This window comes from Sturnus vulgaris, chromosome 7, assembly GCF_052056855.1.
Source record: "Sturnus vulgaris isolate bStuVul1 chromosome 7, bStuVul1.hap1, whole genome shotgun sequence".
NCBI classification, from domain to species: Eukaryota; Metazoa; Chordata; class Aves; order Passeriformes; family Sturnidae; genus Sturnus; species Sturnus vulgaris.
Genome location: NC_142249.1, coordinates 17,643,394 through 17,664,860, shown reverse-complemented (window position 1 = coordinate 17,664,860; position 21,467 = coordinate 17,643,394). Strand labels below are relative to the sequence as shown.

Here is a 21,467-nt window from a genome sequence, read left to right as displayed (position 1 = left end):
ATGTGCACACAGAAGTAGCACTACATTTAATTTTTCTTCAATCCAGTTATAATAGTCAAAAAGTAACAACTGAATCAAGTACTTCCACATTGCAGTGCATGTACTTTTGATCCTTTTTATTTGTATTAATAGTATGGGCTCACTGAACAATTGCAGAATATGCATTAACAGAAGATGTTTGGAATTTTTTTGTCCTTTGAAGTATGGCAGATAATTGAGTTCTTGGGAAGAAATGAGTGTTTCTGGCACTTTTTCCTGCTTGATGGAACTAACTATCTGTAGTGACCTTTTACTTCAAAAACTTTCTATTCCATTTTCATTGCTAACTTACATGAGGTCTGAATGTTAGACTCACAGTAATTTGTGGTGTTGACAGCTTTTATAAGGCATGCTCCCACTCTTTCTTTGTTATATAACATTTCTAGTATTGAATAGTGCATTTCTGATTTGCAGGATATTCTGTTGGAGCTGGACATTTTCTGACACCATCCAGTACAGAAGTAATTGGAGGGGCACCCCAACAGGAGCAGACTGGTAAAGTAAGGGATTGTCTATAATACTGGCTTGAAGACTATAACCCCACAAAAACACCCATGATCTTCCCATTTAGATGAATATATTAAAGACAAGTATCAGATATGACTTCTCATGGGGGAAAAAGTTGAAGAAGGAATTAGGGTAGGCAGTCTGGGTAGCATTGATGTGAACTATGATGTTAAAGAAAGGTGCAGGTAGGAAACAGGAGATAGCTGTAGTTTGTGATATTGTACATTGTTTAGCTGATTCTCTAGCACATGCTGTACAGAAAGCACTGGGAAGTATTTCAGATTACAGTTTGCTGAATTCCACTTGTATTTTCTTTTCATTTTAGGCATATATTTTTAGCAATGAGGGGCAACTAAATATTCTATTTGAACTAAGAGGTAAAAAGGTAAATCTTTCATATTATTTTTCTGTACCTTATAGCATCTAGCACATCTTCATCAAAATTCAAAAATAATAATGATTTCTTGTGTGCACACAGCTTGGTTCTTACTTTGGAGCTGCAGTTTGTGCTGTGGACCTGAACTCAGATGGCTTCTCAGACTTACTAGTTGGTGCTCCAATGCAAAGTACTATCAGAGAAGAGGGAAGAGTTTATGTCTATATTAATTCAGGTTCTGTAAGTATTTTCTCTTGAAACACTGCAACACAGCCGTTCTGGTTTAAAAGGCTAAGAGGAAGAGTTTTCCTCTCTTCTTATCCTGTATTTCAAGATATGGAAAAAGCAACAGTAGAGCTGTGATGAGTACCCCAGGGCATAGCACACCCCCAGAGGCTGCAGTGTCAGCTGTAGCACAGTTACTCACACCAGAGTTGGAACTGCAGACAGACTGGGTTGGTTTCCTAGGAGCTGTAGGTGGCGGCAGCCTGCCACTGCAGCCCTTCCCAAGCTCTCCTCCACTACTGTGCTTCCCTTCCCACTGAATTGCCACCTGAAGAACAACCTTTTAAGCCCTTCAGAAATGAAGGAATGGAACATTTGCATGCAATTACTGGTACCAGTCAGGAAAGAGCCTAGTACTCCTCAGCTTTGCAAATAACGTGACTGGACAGGTCATGCATTAGAATAGGTTACTTCTTATTCTTTCTAAGTTTCAGAAGTGGAAGTGTAATCACTTTACTGTTCTTACACTAAATACCATTAAATATATTTGAAAATGCTTACTTCTACATCAAGGAGTTTGGTAGGGTTAAATGTTGGTATCCAAGGCAGTTTTTAACATTTTGAGTAATCTTCCAGGTCACCTGGAAGGGACTCTGTTAATGTGCCATTGTCTCTGTTTTCCTTCAGGGAGCAAAGATGGTGGAACTGAACATAGGGCTCAGCGGGAGTGACTCATATGCAGCGAGGTTTGGAGAGTCCATAGCCAATCTAGGAGACATAGATAATGATGGCTTTGAAGGTAAGAATGCAAAGAATACCTGGTGGGTTTAATTCTCTCTGATCAGTGGAATGTCATGATAAATCGGAGGATTATGGAAGTCTGAGAATTCTTTTGGTTTGGGACTCTCTTTTCTGACTTGAGGTACAGCTACTTCAAAATCATTGATGTGCAATACCAAGAGACTAGGTTCTGTCTAATAAATTGCATGAGCATAAAGTGATAACATAATCTGTAGTTTTTGGTGCTGGACCTCAAATGGAATCACTAATCCTGTGTTAAATATCTGAGACAAAGGTTGGGGAACAATTTGGCAATTTTGTAGCAATCATAAACCCAAATTGAGTCAAAATCTGCTTCTGTGTCACCAGTAAGTACTAAATACATGGGAATATTAAAAACAACCTTCACATTAGGAGACTGCTGTGGAAATATTGAAATAAAAATTGTCTGTAATATTGAGAGTGGCAGTAGGAAAAGAAAATGTAAGGAAAAGGCTGGAAGCAAAATATAAAGAGAAATTGGGTAATATAAAGCATTTTTCTCTAGTAATTAAAAAGCAGAGCACAGCCAACTTCTTCAATGATCTAAACCATCAGTATCAGTCCTGTAAAGATAATGGTGTATGTGTTGGTATAGAATCTGACCTCAAGAACGTGTGTGTAATTTTAACAGGCACAACTTGACTGTCCCATTTTCATCTCGCCAGTAGAGAGACGTATAATGTGCTTTATGTGGTTTAGTCACCACAGTATGGATTCAGTCAATGTGGATTCAGAGAATTGCTCTGTAAAACTAACAGTCAGAAGCTTTGCATTTCTTGTGATTTTGGTTTGGTGCAGCATAAAGTATTTCTGATCTGCAGACAGTTCAGTTTTTGGTTATTTGTAAATGCAAGTTCACAGTTGTTAATAGTGACTTTCAAGATGGTGTAAATAATCTCCCCATCCCTCTCTCCACTGTTTGGTTAATAACCTCTGGCTTTTTGAACCATGAGAGTTTTTGGTCAGGCCTGTTGAGGATGGATTGGTGAGTAGGTGCTGAATGAACATTCGAGTTGCCACATCCCTCTGGGATTAGGTCATCTAGGCATAGAACATATCCCTTTGTGCCAACCAGCTACCTTCATGTCCTTGTTAAATGCCTTTTCAAGCTTATTCAACTGTTACAGACATTTCGTAGAAAAATAAATGGTTCATTTTGGGCATTGTAATAAGAGTATTTGTATTTCAGTGACTTAAACCATGTGGGAAGAACAGGAAAATCATCACTGTTCCATAAATACAAGGCTTTTTTTTTTTCCTGTTTTTTTTAAAGATCATGATAATTTTGCCTTCTTTCATGGCAATCTTTTAACTTCTTAAGGGTCAAAATTAGTATTACTAGAAATAGACTTCATCTTTAACAAAATGGCAGTATTTGATTGCTGCTTTTCTCACATAGTAATTAAGGTAGAAGCAGATTACTGAGATGGTCTGTGTTGTTTCTGTTTGCTTTATATCTGTGTTCCACACTGCCTTTGAATTGAGGCAAGTAAATCTGGTCTGGCATTGCATGCATCATGATTTGCATTTCTTCAACTGATCCGTGGTCATATTTACTAGTCAACAGTTCATTGCTAAATTGCTTTTCCACAGATGTGGCAATTGGGGCTCCACAAGAAGATAATCTAAAAGGGGCTATTTATATATACAATGGCAGGGAAGATGGAATAACACCATCATTTTCACAGGTATGATTTTTCAATGCAAAATACCCAATCCAGAAAAACCCCAAGTTTAAATCTGAGAGGGTTTTCCCTTCATTTAACGGTCTGACCATCTGAAGTACATTAAAAGACGTCAGAAAATGTTTACGTGGTCTGTGAATTCCAGTTATAATATAATTTGTAACAGAGAAAAAATTGTTTTGGGGGCTTTAGAAAAGGTTTATGGGATTTAAGTTCAGCAGCAGGATTGTTCATTAACATTTTTCATTGGAAATTGTAATTCAGAGATTAGCTTTCCAAGACTAATTTTCTCTTATACGTTTTTCTCCTCAGAGAATACAAGGACAAGAAGTCAGTAATTCTTTAAGCATGTTTGGACAGTCCATATCAAGTGGCATTGATGTAGATAACAATGGTTATCAAGGTAAACTAAACAATTTTGTTTATTTTTAATTTTTAAAATAATAGAAATGCATAGGGAACAGTCTTTCTGTGCTAATTGATTACTTCTAACAGAAGCAGAATCTGTCATTGAGATGACATGTCACATTTCATATTTTAGGAAGAAAAAAGAAGAGGTAAAGCTGAGGCCAGGCAGTCAATTTTCACGGTCATCTAACTATTATTTAAGGACTGAGAACAATGTAATAGTGAGATCATAGTGCACAAGGGGATGAGAAATGTGGTTTATAATTTTAAAGACGTCTCATCTACAAATGTCACAATGAGCTGGTTTGGGCACTGGAAGCGTGTTTGTTGTCCAGACTATTGTGCTAACCTAAATATATTGCTGGCCTTCCCAGAGTCTGGATTTTGACAGGAATCATGGGCTCCTTGACTCTCAGTCTGAGTGAACAATACTTTAACCTCACTTAGGGCTCGTGGCATTGAACTAAGAGCATTGTGGAGTTCCTGTGGCCATGAAAAGTAGTGCTAATTTGGTGTAAAGCAACTTAGCTGCCAAGTATATATTAATTGCTTTATACGTATCATCAAAACATTTTGACATTTTGCAGATAAGTCTTAGGTCAGGTCAGGTATGTCTGTCCTGCTCTTGGGGATGTAAAAGCACAAAGTTACCATGAACTGCATGTTGTATGTTTTGGCTCTGTCCACAGAAATGTTATCCAGGTTAATTTGTAATGTTGCCCTAAAAGGTAAGTTACAAGTAGTCTGCTCTCAGGTCAGCTGTTGGTTACTAATTTGGCAGTCATATCTCAGGCCCTTATATCATTTAGTCATCTAACAATTCACTTTTGCTACTTTCTTTGAGAGGTACATACATTCTCTATATTTCTTTCCTTCTTGCATGAATAGGTTTCAGTTAGCTTGGAATAAAAGAAATACTTTTCTCTCTCTCCCTCTGTCTGTGTATAATTTCAAACATACAACAGACATAAGCAAATCAGTTACATATATAGAAAACAATATGTATGTGCATGTATAGCAATAGTGAATATCTGGATGGAGAAGAAGGCAAGTATCTCCTCTTTAGCCGAGTTGTCCTTCAGTATCAGCCACTTAAATGTGGAATAGAAATCAAATCATCACTTTATCAATATCTGCAAGTCCAGCAAATTACCATGCAGCATTTATAGACAGTGGACAAGTATTTGAGGAACTGTCTTTGTATACTAGCATATCCCTTCTAATAAATAAAGGGCAAATGGTGTTTTAATGCTGACCAAAAGGTGAATATGCTATAAAATGCTTGTACCTAAGAAGTAATTCCCATTGACAAATTATGCTTATTGATACATTCTTTTTGTGCAGATGTAGCAGTTGGTGCATTTTTCTCTGATTCTGCTGTGGTGTTGAGGTAAGATTGCTGCATTTCATTTCTTTTGAAGACCATACAATTTAACTCTATTTTTTAGTGAAATTTATTAAAACTCAGTAGTTTAATTTAACCTCATTCTATTCTTGATGTCTTGCACTTCAGTCATTAGGCTCTAGAAGGTTCTGCAAATGAAACATTTAAGTAAACACATTGAAGAAATAAAAATATCATTCTGTAGCTTTTTGAGGTAACAAATAATGTGAATACTACTATTTGAAACTATCTGAAAAATGCAGATAACTTTAAAATTATAATTCTAAAATAAAAAAATTGATTAAATTGATTTTCAGGAATGGTTGGTTTTTGCAGAGATTCTGTAAGCTATATCTGAACATTATTTGTGAACACTTACTCTTTTCTATTCTTAGAACAAAACCAGTGATAATTGTTGATGCTTCTTTAAAGCATTCTAATTCAATAAATCGAACTAAGTTAGAGTGCATGGAAAATGAGCAGCCTGCCACCTGTATGAATTTGAATATATGCTTTACCTATAGAGGACGAGAAGTACCTGGTTATATAGGTAAGTTAGTGGAAAAATAATCCACTATATGTATTCATTTTAAATGCACCTATTTATAGAATAATGCTACTGGTATTTAATAGACCATTAATCTGACTTTAGTATAAAATGAAAAGCTGAAAATGTGGATACCTTTTTTATATCATGATTACCCTATAACATCAAGCTGTTACACTTCTGTTCAATGTGGAATAACAGCATATCCCTGCTAGGACTGCTGGAGTCAGGCATGGACCAAACCAGATGGGACTGCTGGAGGATGGTGCCTTTCACCTAGCAATAGAGAAAAAACATTCCTTCCCAAGCCAGCTCAAGCAGCTGAGCATGCCATTGTGAGGCATTATGTGAAAGAGAGGGAGTCCCACCAAAATTACTGAAAAAGAAATCTTGTATTATATTTTATAGAATGCATAATTTGCTCTTGGCAAAAAACTGGTATTGCTAGAAGTGGTATCTATCAGAGGGGATATTCATGGTTATTAATGGAATTAATTTAAAATAATTTGCTGATTAAATTTTACTATATTGCCTGAGTCCTTTTAACCTACTTGTCATGTGCTATTTGTAAACTGCTAACAGCCCTGCAAGTACCTGGTATATAAAATTTAATTGCTCAACTCTTCTGTGTGAGAGCAGACAATAACATTTGGGAGCATGTTACAGAGAACACATGCAGTGATGAACTGTAAAGTTACGTGTTTTAATCTTTATCAGGTCTTTTGAAACTCATATTCATTTTGAAAGATGAGCAGTCAAACTGGTCACCCTTGCTGGACTTTTACATAAGACTTTTTAACTTAAAAAGGGACTAGTAGAAATTGTAGATAACTCAACCCTTGGCAAAAATTTAGAGCTAATAGGTCTGTAATGCTCTGAAACTTGCTTGCAACTTGTTATAGCAATTAATGCTAACTTAAGTAGAAAAAACTGAAGTTAAACAGCAATTGTCAGTGGTAGTTGACTGAAGTGTTTGTTGTAATCTACTGTCAGCCCTGTAACTAACGGAAGTGGTTTTTCTATAAATAGATTTTGATAGAAAATAGAAATACAACCTGATGATCTATTCCTGATATAAAAGCACGTATCAGGGAGCAACCATGAAGCAATCAATTTTCAGGGTACGAGAAGTTTTTATTAGGTATGGATTTGTGTCAGAGTGTTTCTAAGCAGAGCATTTTAAAATGGATGTTACAGAACATACTTACGGAAGCATCTCAGAAATTGTAATTTCTACCATAAATTCATTAAGATTGCAACAATGAAAGATTTTTTTTTTTTTTAACGTTTATTTTCCCTGGGTTTAATTTTGTAGTATTGCTTTATAATCTGAGTGTTGACGTGAACAGAAAAGAGAATACACAAGCAAGATTTTATTTTTCCTCCAATGGAACATATGATACAATCTCAGGAAAAGTAAAGATTTACAGCAATATTACTGCCTGCAAAGATCATCCAGCATTTATGAGGGTAATGTAGTTTTCAGTATGTATTGTCTTGTAAATCCTTTGTTCTCCTTTGAAAAGCAGACCTGCTGCAAAAGGACCTATTCTGTGTACAATTGCATCACATCATTTTGGAAGTAAAATATTTGTATTCAGAACTTTCACAGTTAATATATTTTAATTCTGATGCTTTCTTAGCTTTCTCTGGAGAATTCAGTGGGTCTGCCATCTCTTACATTGGTGAGAAGATACATAATAATAATAATAATAATAATAATAATAATAATAATAATAATAATAACCACGGTGATTAAGTTGGATCATGAGCATTCTTGAAATTTTTTCGTCATTTTTATGGATAACAGATCATACATAGATTGAGGCTTGTTTGAAGAAACCATGAAAATAGAACATTCATATTCTGCCGAACATTTCTGATGGAACTTTTTTATGTACTCCTTAATGCAAATCTTAAAACCTGTAATTTTTATGTTTTGTCATTTGTAACTATTTCAAAGAACACGTGTATGGTCTTGCTCCTGTTTTTACTGTGAGTAGATAAAGTAGACTCAGCTAAAAAGGAAAGAAGCATTCCTGATTCATAGCAAGTGAAATGAAGACGATTGCTAGAAAGGTCTGTAGTTCAAGGTTTATATGTGGAGTGCTTTGTGAATTTGCTGCAAGGAGCCAAAGGCTAGCAGGGTGTGAAGAAGAGCATTGCTTGGGCTTGCTTGATTTTTTTTTCCTTCAAGAAATGCAGCACTCACCCATAATCTGAAGGTGGAAATGGAGGTAGCAAAAGCACTCGTGAGAGTTCCACGAATGAGTTTAGAGCTGAACAAGATTAAGAATGTGCACTGTGCTGAAAAAGGGATCTCTGCTTACAAACATGAAGCCTGCAGAGATATGTCTCTCTCCTGGACCAGATTAGCAGTGAATGTGGTTACAGTTCTCCCTCTGTGATGGTGTAGAGACAGCTTTGCTGTAGAAAAATCTGCTGACAGAAGTGCTTCAGAGGAGAAGCCACTGAGGCAGAAATTCTGGCAGAATTTCTGGAGGCTGTTGGAGTCATGCAGGGTGTCAGCCAGGGAGGCTGTACCAACACCAGGAATAGATGGCACTGGCTTCTGGTTTCTGCAGAAGTAGAGTTTGATCCAACAGCCACCATCCTTTCAAACTGAGCATGGTACTGACCCACAAGTAAGCCAGTAAGAATCTGTAAGATCTCAACTACAAACGTAGTGTCAAAGAGGCTGCTGCCCTGGAGGGAATGGACTGTTGTGTTCATGCTTGGTGTATCCCTCTGAAAGATGAATGAGGGACTTGTCTTGAAAGTGGAAAAAAACCTGTAATCAGGACAAGGACTTTTTTAAGGCCATTCAATTAACAAGGACAAACTAATCACTTTTACTTTCTCAAACATCTTAGAAGGTTGTCTTCCAAAACAAATATTTTGGAAGAACTTTGAAGTCCTAAACCACAACAAACAAACAATAAAAATCAATGGACACAAAGGAACCGTGTTTTATTATACTCAATAAAAACAGATTTCTCTCCTGTCAGATCTTATCTACGGGGGAAGAGAGGGAGTATTTAGATGTAAGGAGAAATAAGGGCAATAAAATAATGGACTAGTTTGCCTAGCCTTTTCTTTAATATCCTCAAGGTAGCAATTCTGTGACCTTTTGAAACGAACATCTATTGAGGTGACTAATGCAGTTGATCCTGCACAAAGGCTGGAAAATAAATTTTATTTTCTGCAGCTATGAAAAACCTGCAGGGAAATATTCTTCCATGTATTTTTCTTCTTCCTTGGTTTCCCTTACCTTTTGTTTGTGACACGATTAGAAGCCAATTCTTCATCATAAAGCTTCAGGGTAGAAAGGAAAGCTTATGTTACTTACTGGAAAATTGCCCAGATGCATCTTAACTGATAGTTGCACCTAAGTGAATGTTGCTTGCAGGAGCAGTGGCAAATTGCCACTTTTTAAGAGTTCTGTAAACCAGCAGAGATGTGATTGACAGCTGACCTTGTACAGATTGCTGTACCAGCATTAGCAGGTATTTGTGTAGGAGGAAGGAATTGATTTGCCTCATCACTTCCTATAGTCCATCATTAGGGGGATTTTTCCTCCATAGAATTCAATATTCTTTTCAGTTCTTAATTAATAGCATTATAAGCATCTCCTTCCACCCACTAAGGTTTCTGTACTTGTATGAAACTCCTAAAGTTAAGTAAGTGTGAATGTCTGTCAAGTACAGTCCTTGCAAGAGACAATATAAATTTTGTGTATTTTGAGTAAAGGCTAATTAATAGCTAATTAGTATAATGGCAGCAATATAAAGCAGATGCAGAGAAGACCTTGTGGAAAATTATTATGAATTAGATAATATGTGATTTGGCCAACACAAGCTTGCAGATAAGAATTAAAATAGTGGCCATGTGGAAGAACAATCAGTGTCTGTCTATCCCCTACACTTAGGGAATAATTTAATCAGGATTGTTACTGTTGGTGCTTCAAGCTGTTCAGTTTTCACAAGTAGGTAATTTGGGCTCTGATCTGAACATTCCTACACAGGCAGGGCTTGTACAAAATAGTCATTTATTGAGGAGTTCAATCTTTTTAATACAGACTGGGAAATAAAAGGGGCAGAAAAATAAAATGCAGTTGCCACTTGATTTAGTTGTACTGTGGGAGAACTTTTGATTTCTTACCTAAATACCCATTGGTTTGTCTGGCCTCATTCCACTGGTTAACTTTCTCCATTTTAGCCAACTTTGCCTATTTTTCTACTTGGGCAGTTCAGCCTTAAATGAGTGTGTGAGGCAGGATTATAGACAGAAGTAGGCTCGCTGTTCAGTAAGATATCTCCTCCCAGAAGAATCATTCATTCTGAAATGCCTGATGCTGTCATTGAACACAGTATGATTTTATGCATTTCTGATTTTCTCCTTCAGCAGCAAAGATGTCTGGAAAAGTATGTTAGCCATATGGAATTATTTTACATGTGAAAAATAAGTTTTGCTGTTTCAGTGACTTCTAGGCAACCTTGTAACTTTAAAACATAAGCACACATGTTTTGTCTTATATGATTAACTCATTAGGTTTCCAATTTTCATAGAAAGATGTAAGGGATATCTTGACTCCTGTACATATTGAAGCGAGTTATCGTCTGGGCCATCATGTTCTGCAGAAAAGAGATGTTCAAGAATTTCCATCACTTCAACCTGTTCTTCAACGCAGGAAAGAAAAAGATGTTATAAAAAGCAAGGTTAGTGTATGAGTTCTCCTTTTCCAACGCAGTGAGTAAATATGAATGTTTTAATCTCCAGTTTAAAAAAGCTTCACTGATTCATAGCATGCAAAGGAATGCATTTTCCAGACCAACATGTAGGGATAGTGTCCTGATATTAATTAATAAACCAGAATGCTAAAAAAAATGCCAATTTTTTTGCTAAAAAAAAAATCTTTGCAGAACTTGTATACAATCTGTATTATGATTTAAAATGAAAAAGGTATGTGCAGGGAACTTGCTTGCCAAATATAGTATTATATACCTCAGAACACACATGTATGAAATTCACTCTTTGAAGTATCCATTCTTTTTCAACTACATAGTATGAGTCACTTTCCAATATAAAGTTGTAGTTTAAAATTATTTCTGTGTTAAATACACAATATCATGTTGGTTTTAATCTTGAGATGTTGACTTTGCTGAAATATTAGTTCTGTAAAGGTACTGCAGGTTTTTAAACACATGGTCTACGAGGGGAAAGAAAGAGTATATTCTTTATCCTTTAGTAACTATGGAATTAACTTTTTTCCTAAAAAATCCCAACTTATTATTGAGAGACTTTGATTTTAGTGAAAATCAGAACATGCTGAATTTTTAACTTTTCACAATGGTAAGCTCCCCAGAAAAGTGGTCAGAGCACCAAGCCTGTCTGAGTTCCAGAAGTGTTTGGACAATGCTCTCAGGCACAGGCTGTGATTTTTGGGGATGTCCTGTGCAGGGCCAGGAGCTGAACTCAGTGATCCTTGTGAATCCCTTCCAACTCAGCTTCCTCTGTGATCCGTGTAACTGAGATGCAGTTGGCCATCAGAACTCCTGAGATACGTAAAATCCTCTTTTAAAAGGCATGCTTTGACTTCTCATTGTCATTCAAAATTTTGTTTTAGAAACCTCAGAGTTACAGAGAAAGAAAGAGAGAGAGTGATATACAGTGACATACACGTGCTCTGTAGCACATATTGATAACCAAGACAAGGACACCTGCAACTCACGGTGTCTCTGCTCTCGTCAAACCTTACTAACAGTAGGATTAGTAAGGGTTGTGTAATTAAACTCTTGCAAAAATTAATGTGCTATATTACAGGAGAGACTGCACAGACATCAGTTCTGGATCATCTAAAAAATTCTGCCCTCTTATGTACTGCTGTAAAAATTGTCTGAACATTCACCCACAGGTTTAACTGTGACAGACTGAGTCTGGAATGCCTCCCCACTGTTACTCTGGATGCACAGAATGTGTTTGGAAAATGGAAAATCATAACCTGATTGAATTGTATGTTAGCAGTAAGAGGTATTAGACACTTCCCAATGTTTAGTTACTAGGCAATGGCTTTATTTCTCTAGAAATACTGTTACTCACTATAGGAAGCATAAGACACTGAAGTGCCTTTTTTTTCAATTTGGCTTTTACAGTTTATTTTTGCAAGATTTTGCTCCCAAGAAAATTGTTCGGCTGACTTGAGAGTTTCTGGAAAAGTTATTTTTCCAACGTAAGTATAATGTAGCTTTCATTTTTTTTTTTACAAGTTTTAGGAAGATTTTATTCAAATTATTCCTTAGTCTTTTGTATAAAAATAACAGTAAACTGCAAATTCTCAGAACTCCCTGAGAAAAAACGAAGAAGTAAAGCTGTGCTTAGTTGAAGACTATTTTTAAATAATAAATCTTTCGGGAACTGTAACAGAAATTTATATGATTGAAGTACTGTTACTGCATAATTAGAAGATTTTGCAGCTCATTAAATACATATTCACAAAAACATAGTGTTCTACACTTCATATATAACTGGGCTAAGATAAAACTGCATGATGTATACTCAATATGCAGACATCATAACTATTGTAAAATTGACAAGCTCTTGGTTATTTCTGCTGCTCTTTCTGGATATACTGTAATTGCACTGTATGAAGTCCCAATCAGCAGTACAAAACTGAAGATGTGATGTTCTTAAATACAAGAGCTACTTAATTGTTTTAAGTTGTATTTTATCATCACAACCTTTTTTTTTATTGACTACTAGATTTCAAAGTAAGAAATATAGGTGAGCAGCAAGAGGAATTGTACCTGTTGTGAATCTCAGCTATTTAGATATTTTACATGTAACTTGTGTCATTCATCACTTTTAAAGTTGATTCTATTTAAATCAAAACACTAGGTTGAACAACCTAAAATGGCATCAAAAGATGCTGACAGTCACATAATGCACATTAATCACACCTGTGTGATCCTGAGCACCAACTTTGTCATCTTCAGAGATGTCAGAGTAAGATGAATATCCTTCTGCCCATTTTAACATGTGGCCTGTAGCATGAGTCTTAAGCCCTTTCATTTTCATAGGCTGGATGGTTATTTATTTAAACACTCATAAACTTTTCAGAAAGAATGGTTGTGCAGCAAAATTTTCATTCATGACATTAGAAATGCAGTTTTGTAAGTACTTCCAAGAAAGGAAAACAAATTGCAACATACCTGCTTGACATTAGGCACCAGCAGCAGATTTGCAGTGTAAATAAATAGTCTAAATATCTTGATAAAGTGTGAAGTATCACCTTAATTACCTTGTGCCCCTAGAATCTCGATTAAAAACTAGTTAGCTGTGAAGTGATAATTTATTTTGTCTAGACAGAATGCATTCATTATCCTTGAAGAGCAAAGCAAACACCTTTGGTTTTAAAAGAATGAAATCAAATAGGGATGGCAATGTAATGCTTTATTTACTGAGTAACAAGTCTTCATGTATGCACTATTGTGTTTTGTTTAAATTGCTTAGATTTTGGCCTGCTCTGTAAATTTCTAGTCTGCATCATGCATTTTTTAATGGAGAATGAAATATGATTACCAGGGAAAAGCTCTAGTTCAGCTTTGTTGTAGTCCCAGATGTGCACCTGGTGCTTTTGTGTATTTGTGTGTTAAGCTGGGAGGCATCTTTGTGACAGCATATTGTTAATGAGCTTGGCTTTAACATGGGTAAGAGGAGTGAGTAGTGGGTATGTAAGTACTAAAACAACGTTCAAATTTAACCTAAACTTGACAAGCTACCAAAATGTTAACATTGTGTTTTTCTTTAATTTGCCTTTGTCTTGGAACCTATCTGCTTATGCAGTGCTTTTGCCTTCTGTTGCTTTTATAAGTGCCAGCTTCTTTCCCAAAGGTGTTCGGTGACTAATGCTTTGGTTTCAAGCCAGAATATTTGATAAATGTCTATTTCTAGGCACCCTTTCTACAAGTCTTAATTAAACTTTAATGTCAAGCTGAAGTTTACTTTTAGCCCCTGGTAGGGTGTCTGTACTTGTAACATGATTATAAAACATTACATAGATCATAAGAGAGGCATATTCACTCTGCCCCTCTTCATAGTAACTCAATCCCAGATCTTGAGTGCAGAGAGTGAATGTTGAGATAATGTCTGAAAACACTGTAGCAGTGATAATTGCTATTCTGTAAAGAAAAGGACTGGTCTTGTAAAGGCCAGAAGCACAACTGGACTGATGGATGACAATTTCCTTGTCTCTCATTAACCACTTCAGGCTCTAAGGGGTGACCATCAAATAACTGGTCTCATTCCTTAGTTACAGAATTGAGTAAAACCTTCCCTTACATCTCCAGCTGAGCTTTGTCAGAACCAACTGAAATCACCCAAAAGAGCAGCTTTGCCTACAGGCTGTTTCTAGAATCACTTTCCATTTACATGATGATAATTATTTTTATAGGCCTCATGACAAGAAAGCCTACCTTGTTGTTGGAAGTGTGAAGACTTTATTGTTGAAGATTTCTCTGCTTAATGTTGGAGATGATGCATATGAAACTGTCCTCCACATTCAGATCCCTAAAGGTCTTTATTACATTCGAGTTTCAGAACTGGTAAGAAAAAAAAAATCTCTCAAACAGTAATCCTTTGATATTTTTCTTTTTCACCCAGGCGTTTTTCAAATTATGTTTATGAATTGTTGCGTTTCGTTAGATACTGAACCTATGTCCCTTCATCAAAAGCTGCCAGAACATCAATTTTTAAGTTCTTAGACTTCTAGCTACCTAAATCAGGTGCAATTTAATCAGTACAGACGACTTACATCATTTTGGTAACAATTAAAATTAATTTTTTTAAAAGTTTTAAAATTATTCCAGGATGTTATGGCTGTGTTTTGGCTGATGATCATGTTTTCAGTGATCACAAAGAACTTATCAAATCTGCTTTTTCCCAAATACACAGGCTTATAAAAAGTCATAAATATTAATTGTGCTCTTTTTCTGCCTTTTAAAAATAAATGTTCTCCTTGTAGAATCCCCCAGATCCACCTTTGTGAGTTGGCTTTTAACGTGGGTGGGTCTGGGTCTGGTGCATGAGCCTTAGCTTCAGTAAAAGCAAGAAGCAGATGAAGTAATTGATACAATAATCAATATAATTTGTTATGTTAAAGTGGTCATGGGTGTCCTGGATATTGGCATCAGTGAAATAACAAACACCTGGTTCAGGAAATATAAAGCACCCAATTTTAATGTGTGCATGTAATTTGAAGTGTCTGAAAAAAGAACCCTTTTTTATTTTAATCATTAGTAGCTTGTCCTTTATTTTAGGAAGAAAAACAGATACATTGTGCAGTATTAGATAAAGAAATTAATGCAGTGACACTTGAATGCAGTGTTGGCTATTTATATGTGGATCACAACTCAAAGGTAAGCTGTAAATGAAGTTCTTAGCTGTAAAAACACTCTAAATATGTTATGAGGATTTTCATGGAGGGGAAAAAAAATCTCTGAATCTCTTCTTCATTCCCAACTAACATCTCTTATCATGTTGGTATCTGTTCCTCCCCTGCTACTTTTAAATGAATTGCTTAAACACTCTCTGGAATAATTCATTAAGGGACAATAGTGTTTGTATTAGGCATTGCCTGATTGTGCTTGGCTTCTAGACAAGTGAGCTGACTAATGCCATGGACATATGTGTTAGGTCAATTGAAAGGGAGTAGAAGACACATAAAGCAAGTATTTCCTTAGTTCTGAATATTTCAGGGCAGGAAATTCTAAATGAGCTTAATAAAATATTTGCATTGAAACTGTGTCAAGATACACTGTCATTTAATATAAGGAAAAATTTATTTGTTCTACAGTTGGATTTCAGTTTCCTCTTGGATGCAAGCTCATTAACCAGGGCAGAAGAGGACCTCAACATCATCATTAATGCTACCTGGTAAAGTCTAATAAAAATTGCTTAATGAAAAATACTACTAGCTTTGGAAAACAGATAACTGGAAAAGCTTAGCAAAGCAGGATTGCAAGAAAGTAAATTGGTTGCAAATCAAATAGAGAAACTACCAAAAAATGGTGATAGATATTTAAATAATTAGTAGGTTTATGCCTGTAAAAAAGGTGGGGGACATTAATGCCTGATATGTTGTTACCAATTAAATATTTTTATTTTAATAAGCTGAAAGGTTTAGTATTTTTTACAGAAATAGTGTATAGATTATGATGATGCCTTCAATACGGATTTTTCTCTCTTTGCATTTTTGTAGTAAAAATGAAGATGGGAACATGTTGCTGGATAACATGCTAACTTTACCTATACCTCTAAAATATGAGATGGAGTTAACTACTCATGGGTAAGTCACCTATTGGTATTACCTGCACATCCACAGAACTGTTGTCTTGTTACTTTTTAAAATTCACACAGTTTTTAAGCAGAAGTGTGACATTGCAAAAAAATCTTGGGACTGAGTTGGCACAGCTATCCTGGACTCTGACCCAGACACTTGTAAGAGGTTTTTTTTCCACTACTGTGAGATAAGACCACTGGTATCTGTGGTTGAACTTGTCTCTAAGCAGACTAACGTGTTTTAAAAGTGGAATATTTTTTAGAGAAAGATATATTTAATAAGAGCATAGCAGATCCTCAGATTCCTTGTTAAACATGAACCATACTCTGGGTTTGTTGTGGGGCATTCATGGAGTGTAGCTTTGGGTGAGGAATTATGACTTTTATGATTCATCTGCCTTTTTCAGATGAAAGAGTACAAATGTAGAGGTTTCTATTCCAAAGGCAATAATTTCTCTCTGTGGTCCTAGATTAACTTAAAAGCAAACTTGGGTGTTTTCTTATAGCCAGTCTTACTGGAGGTAGCATGGAGAAGAGAGTTATGCTAATAATATATAGGAATTCTGTTTATTAACAGTTTCTAAACCATTGTAGGTTTGTGTCACCAACTTCATTTGTTTATGGAGCAGAAGACAGAGATTCACCAGTGACATGTATGAAGGAAAATATCAATTTCACTTTCCACGTAAGAGTTTTCCTTTGTAAACCCTGTCATCCTTGTTTTGAAGGTTAATGTTTAGTGCATATAATGCCAGTCTAGACAGTCAGTAAGGAAATTTTTAAGAGTACAAGGGCACCGTGAGTAATTTTTGTGCATTAGTGATGGAAAGTTGCTGCTAATCCCTCTTAGAACACTTTTTTTTTTGGCCTGGCAAATTTTCCACTGAGTGATCAGAGAAAAATTTCCTAACACAAGCAGGATTGACAGTAGTAGAGCAGTCTTGAATTGCCACTTTTTCCTTTCAGAAACCCTTCAAAAGGAATTAGGAGTTTCTTATAAGAGTATCTATAGCATCAAATTTGTCTGCAGTGGATTAAAAGCAGGAGTTTGGACATAAATCTCTCCTAGTTCCTTTTGCATACTCTCCTGGCAGGCAGTCTGCATGACCTCAGGTACTCAGCACAGATTAGCACCACTTACTCATCAGCTTTGGAGGAGGGAAGGGTTCAGTAAGCCCACAGAATGAATGAACAAAATGTTAACACTCCTAGCACAATCCACTTTTGTGACAGCATAACAGAGCAGCTGCTACCCCATTCTGTGCAGTTTTATGTATTTATATATGTATGGTTTTGTTCCTTGAATAGCTACTCTTGAAGCTTTAACTGTTGAACTCTTCACCTCTTCCCATAAGGTTATCAATGCAGGACCAAGCATGTCTCCAAATACCAACTTAGAGATAATGATACCAAATGCTTTTCCACCCAGGGACTCCAAATTATTCAACCCACTGGATATCAAGGTAAGCAAAGGTTACCTAATGTATTTGTAGCTGTATGAATTATATGAAAAAGAGCAGAACAAAATCAGCTAGGCACTCAGCCTGTGTTTGAGTAGCTAGCCATGGTGAAGCAGAGTGAACTAGAACAGGATCATCTTCAGCCCCACGTGTTTCAGAATTCCGGAAATAAAATTTACATTTTGAATAATGATGTTATATTTATTTTCAGACAACAGCTGGACACTGCTCCTATAATAAATATCCCAGAAACTGTATTGCAGCAGAAAAAAATGAAAACATATTAAAGGATGTCATCACTTTCTTTTCAAAGCCTACTAAGAGGCACATGGTAAGACCTGTCTTTTGGCATCAGTGGGAAATGACTCTATGAATAAACCTTAAGAAAAAGGTGTATCTTATATAATGAAGTCACAGAGCCATCTTCCAAGGATGTGAGGTGGCACCTATGATAAGTTCAGGGTAGTCATAAGTGACTTTAGTGAAAGGAGTGAGAACTGAGCAGAGAAAGTTGATTAATGACACATTGCTGAAGTCAGGGTGGATAACAGGCACCTACAAAAAACTGCCAAAGGGGTATGGAACTGAATGAGTTGGCAAGCAGGATGGCAGAGGAAATTCAGTAACAAACAGAAAATGATGCATCAGGGAAAAACAGGCTTTATTTTAATTAGATGAAGTATGCAGATGAGATTCATTGTCTTTTCCTCACCAAAACAGTGCCATCAAACATAACTAACAGGAGCTAGGTAAAAAAGACCCCAAATGTTAAAAATAACTGAATTACAAGGAAGACTATACAGTTAATGGGACTGAAAGTCAGTAAGAATTACAAAATATAGGAAATAATTTTTGGCTGGGGAGCTATTAAAAATATTTGGGGGGCTGGGAGAGTGCCATACATGTGTGGCCTGTTCCAGCTCATCCCTCTGTGCTCACAGACCCTGCTGGAGATCAGACACTCCACTGCACAGTCCAAACCTGCTATTTTAGCACTGCATTGCTGAGGCTTTGTCCTCAGAGAAATCTGTTTCCTGCACCTTGTCTTTGATTAAGTACAACGTTGTTTAATCTGTCACCTTAAAAAACAACCAACCAAACAAAAAATTATATATCTATATAAATAATATATATCAATAGATATAATATATAAAATAAATAAATATATGTGATATAAAAATATATTTTAAAAAACATTTTTAAATATTAATTTGGGACCTTTAAGTAAGCACCTGACAGGAAATATCAGCCAATGATTGCCTGCAGTAGAATATCCAGTAATATTCAGCATGCTAGTCTTGGATAGAGAATAATGTTAAAGATATAATAAACATAATTACATACTGCCTTGTGTTTTTGTCTTCTCCAAAGCTGTGTGAAATGGTGCCAGTTGTCAGTGTACAAATGTAAGGATGAACCAATTACACTGTTTGCACTGGACAGCATAGAGTTACTGTCATTTATCATTATTGGTAAAAGCTAATGTGAAACAACAGTGTAAAAACAAACCCTAAACATATAAACAAATGATGGCACTTGTTCTTCTTTAGTTTTAAAATAACTGATTTTTTAATAAAAATGACGTGTTTTGTATAACAACTAGGTTGGTCTCTTGTTACTGTACCTTTAACACCTCTGGAATGACAGTGATGGATGACAACCTTAAGTTATACCCTGAGTTTTCAAAAATAAACATGAATACTTTTGTTTTAGTCAGTTCCTATTGTCTTTAATGCTAAGATTATATAGTTGATAAAGTGAAGTTTTCATCTTTCCCTCCCTTGTACAGTACTGTATGAAAAATGACAGCCTTTGCTTACAAATACATTGCACGCTGGGAAACATGGAAAGTGGAAAAGAAGCAACTGTTCACTTGCATCTGGAGGCTACTCCTTTACTTTTACAAATGGTAACGTGAATTTTTCATACTTGAGGGGAATACTTCAAGGCATATTTGCAGTATTCCCTGCATATGAATTCTAGGTGTTTGTATTGGTTTTCTAACAGTGAAACATGATTCAAACATGATTAAATGTAAATCTCTTAGGTTTTAACCTATTTTATGTTGCCAATGCTAAGGCTCAAGGTGATGTATGAAAAACAAAAATATGTGGTTTAGTTTGTCACTTTATATTTATGGTTTGTATTGCTTTGCCTATTCTGGCTGGATTATGTAGGATGGGGATTTAATTTCAACTCAGAGTTGTATTTTTCTAAGAAAAGCAGCATGGATGTGGACTTAAGTAAAATCCAACCTGGCTTAATTCCAGCTTCTGGTACTAATTTGTTTTGTGCTGAAAAAAAGGCACCATTGTGTGTTTGTGTGAGATTCTGGTTATGTCAGCAGCTGTGTTATCATTTTTGCAGGGCAGGAATCAATGTGTTATTTTTTTTTAAATATAATTTTTTTTTTAATCAGGATGATGCATCAGTATTGAAGTTTGAAGTAAGAGCAATGGCCTGGCCAGAAAAAACCGAAAAAGTTATTGAACTACATAAGGACAAGCAAGTTGCATATGTAAGAATTCTCTTATGAATTTGTGACAAACATGTTGAAGTAGAAAAACTAACAGCAATTAGTATTGTAGAATTCTATACATACCTATATAACAGCAATGAAGATAGTGTTCATTACTTTAAAAATTAATTGATTTTCCTAGGGCTTTTTTTTGTATCTATTAGGGAGAAAGCCCCTACAGTTGACACTAAGCTTATTTTCTGTTTTTCAGGTCTATTTGGAAGGAGTGCACCACCAAAAGCCAAAATACCATGTGACTGTGCTAATTATTTCCCTAGGCTTAATAGTTGGTGTTACCTTGTTACTGGTTCTTTCATTTATATTATGGAAGGTAGGTTTTTATTATTCTTTAGTTGCTTCAAGTCTGAAATTCATAGTGCTGAAGGATCTAGGTTAAAGAATAAATAACATTTTATTATGATCTGTCCTTTCTGAAGAAAGATAATTCCTCCTGTAACTTGGGGTTCTTCAAAAGTATTTCTCCATTTTCTTCATTCCATTTCATCTTCTGCATGTTCTACATTTTCTCAACACCATTAATCTCCTTACAATGTTTTATATAGCATCTCATGTTTGCAAATGATTTATGTATATTAATGATATCAAATGGATCATTTTTGTGGGATGGTGCTTGACATTTAATATCACTTGACAGATGATGACATAGTTTAAAGCACGGTTTCATACCAGTATAAAGTGTTTAAGATTTCAAACTGCAAGATAAATACTAAAAAAATTCTGTACCTAAGTAAAAGAGAAAACTAGTAAGGATGCAGATCCTCTGACATGTGATTAAGAGATTGTGAACTTCTTTACCTACATCGAGACTTTCTCCATCCATCATTTTTACAGGGACATGTAGAAATGAAACAAATTTAACAGGAACATTTTATTACCATATTTTTAAAAATACTGGATTCTGTGGACTGTTAAAGTTCAAAAGCCCAGGTCTTTACACCATACAAGAGAGCATTAGCCTCCCAAAAAGTAAAAGAAGAAAAAACAAACCTGTGTTTTTGATTGAGTAACACTTGATTACTTGGTATAACAAAGCACTGGCAAATACCATATTTCATAAACATCATACATATGCATTTTTATTTTAGTTAATCTTTTATGGTTTAGATTTGATGACAAAGATTTGCTGACAACAGATTCCAA

At 35.6% G+C, this 21,467-nt stretch overlaps 1 protein-coding gene across 1 annotated transcript in view; it reads left to right on the top strand.

Moving 5' to 3' along the window:
- ITGA4 (integrin subunit alpha 4) overlaps positions 1-21,467 on the top strand; it is a 36,727-nt gene that overhangs the window by 11,708 nt on the left and 3,552 nt on the right. The window contains exons 7-27 of the mRNA XM_014880326.2: positions 454-539; positions 872-931; positions 1,025-1,162; positions 1,835-1,946; positions 3,563-3,657; positions 3,967-4,057; positions 5,407-5,452; positions 5,842-5,996; positions 7,309-7,463; positions 10,562-10,711; positions 12,146-12,222; positions 14,443-14,593; positions 15,308-15,406; positions 15,844-15,923; positions 16,249-16,335; positions 16,923-17,013; positions 17,684-17,791; positions 18,000-18,119; positions 19,578-19,697; positions 20,208-20,306; positions 20,518-20,637. Coding sequence (XP_014735812.2) covers positions 454-539; positions 872-931; positions 1,025-1,162; positions 1,835-1,946; positions 3,563-3,657; positions 3,967-4,057; positions 5,407-5,452; positions 5,842-5,996; positions 7,309-7,463; positions 10,562-10,711; positions 12,146-12,222; positions 14,443-14,593; positions 15,308-15,406; positions 15,844-15,923; positions 16,249-16,335; positions 16,923-17,013; positions 17,684-17,791; positions 18,000-18,119; positions 19,578-19,697; positions 20,208-20,306; positions 20,518-20,637 — 2,240 coding nt within the window. The remainder of the gene's footprint in view (positions 1-453; positions 540-871; positions 932-1,024; positions 1,163-1,834; positions 1,947-3,562; positions 3,658-3,966; positions 4,058-5,406; positions 5,453-5,841; positions 5,997-7,308; positions 7,464-10,561; positions 10,712-12,145; positions 12,223-14,442; positions 14,594-15,307; positions 15,407-15,843; positions 15,924-16,248; positions 16,336-16,922; positions 17,014-17,683; positions 17,792-17,999; positions 18,120-19,577; positions 19,698-20,207; positions 20,307-20,517; positions 20,638-21,467) is intronic.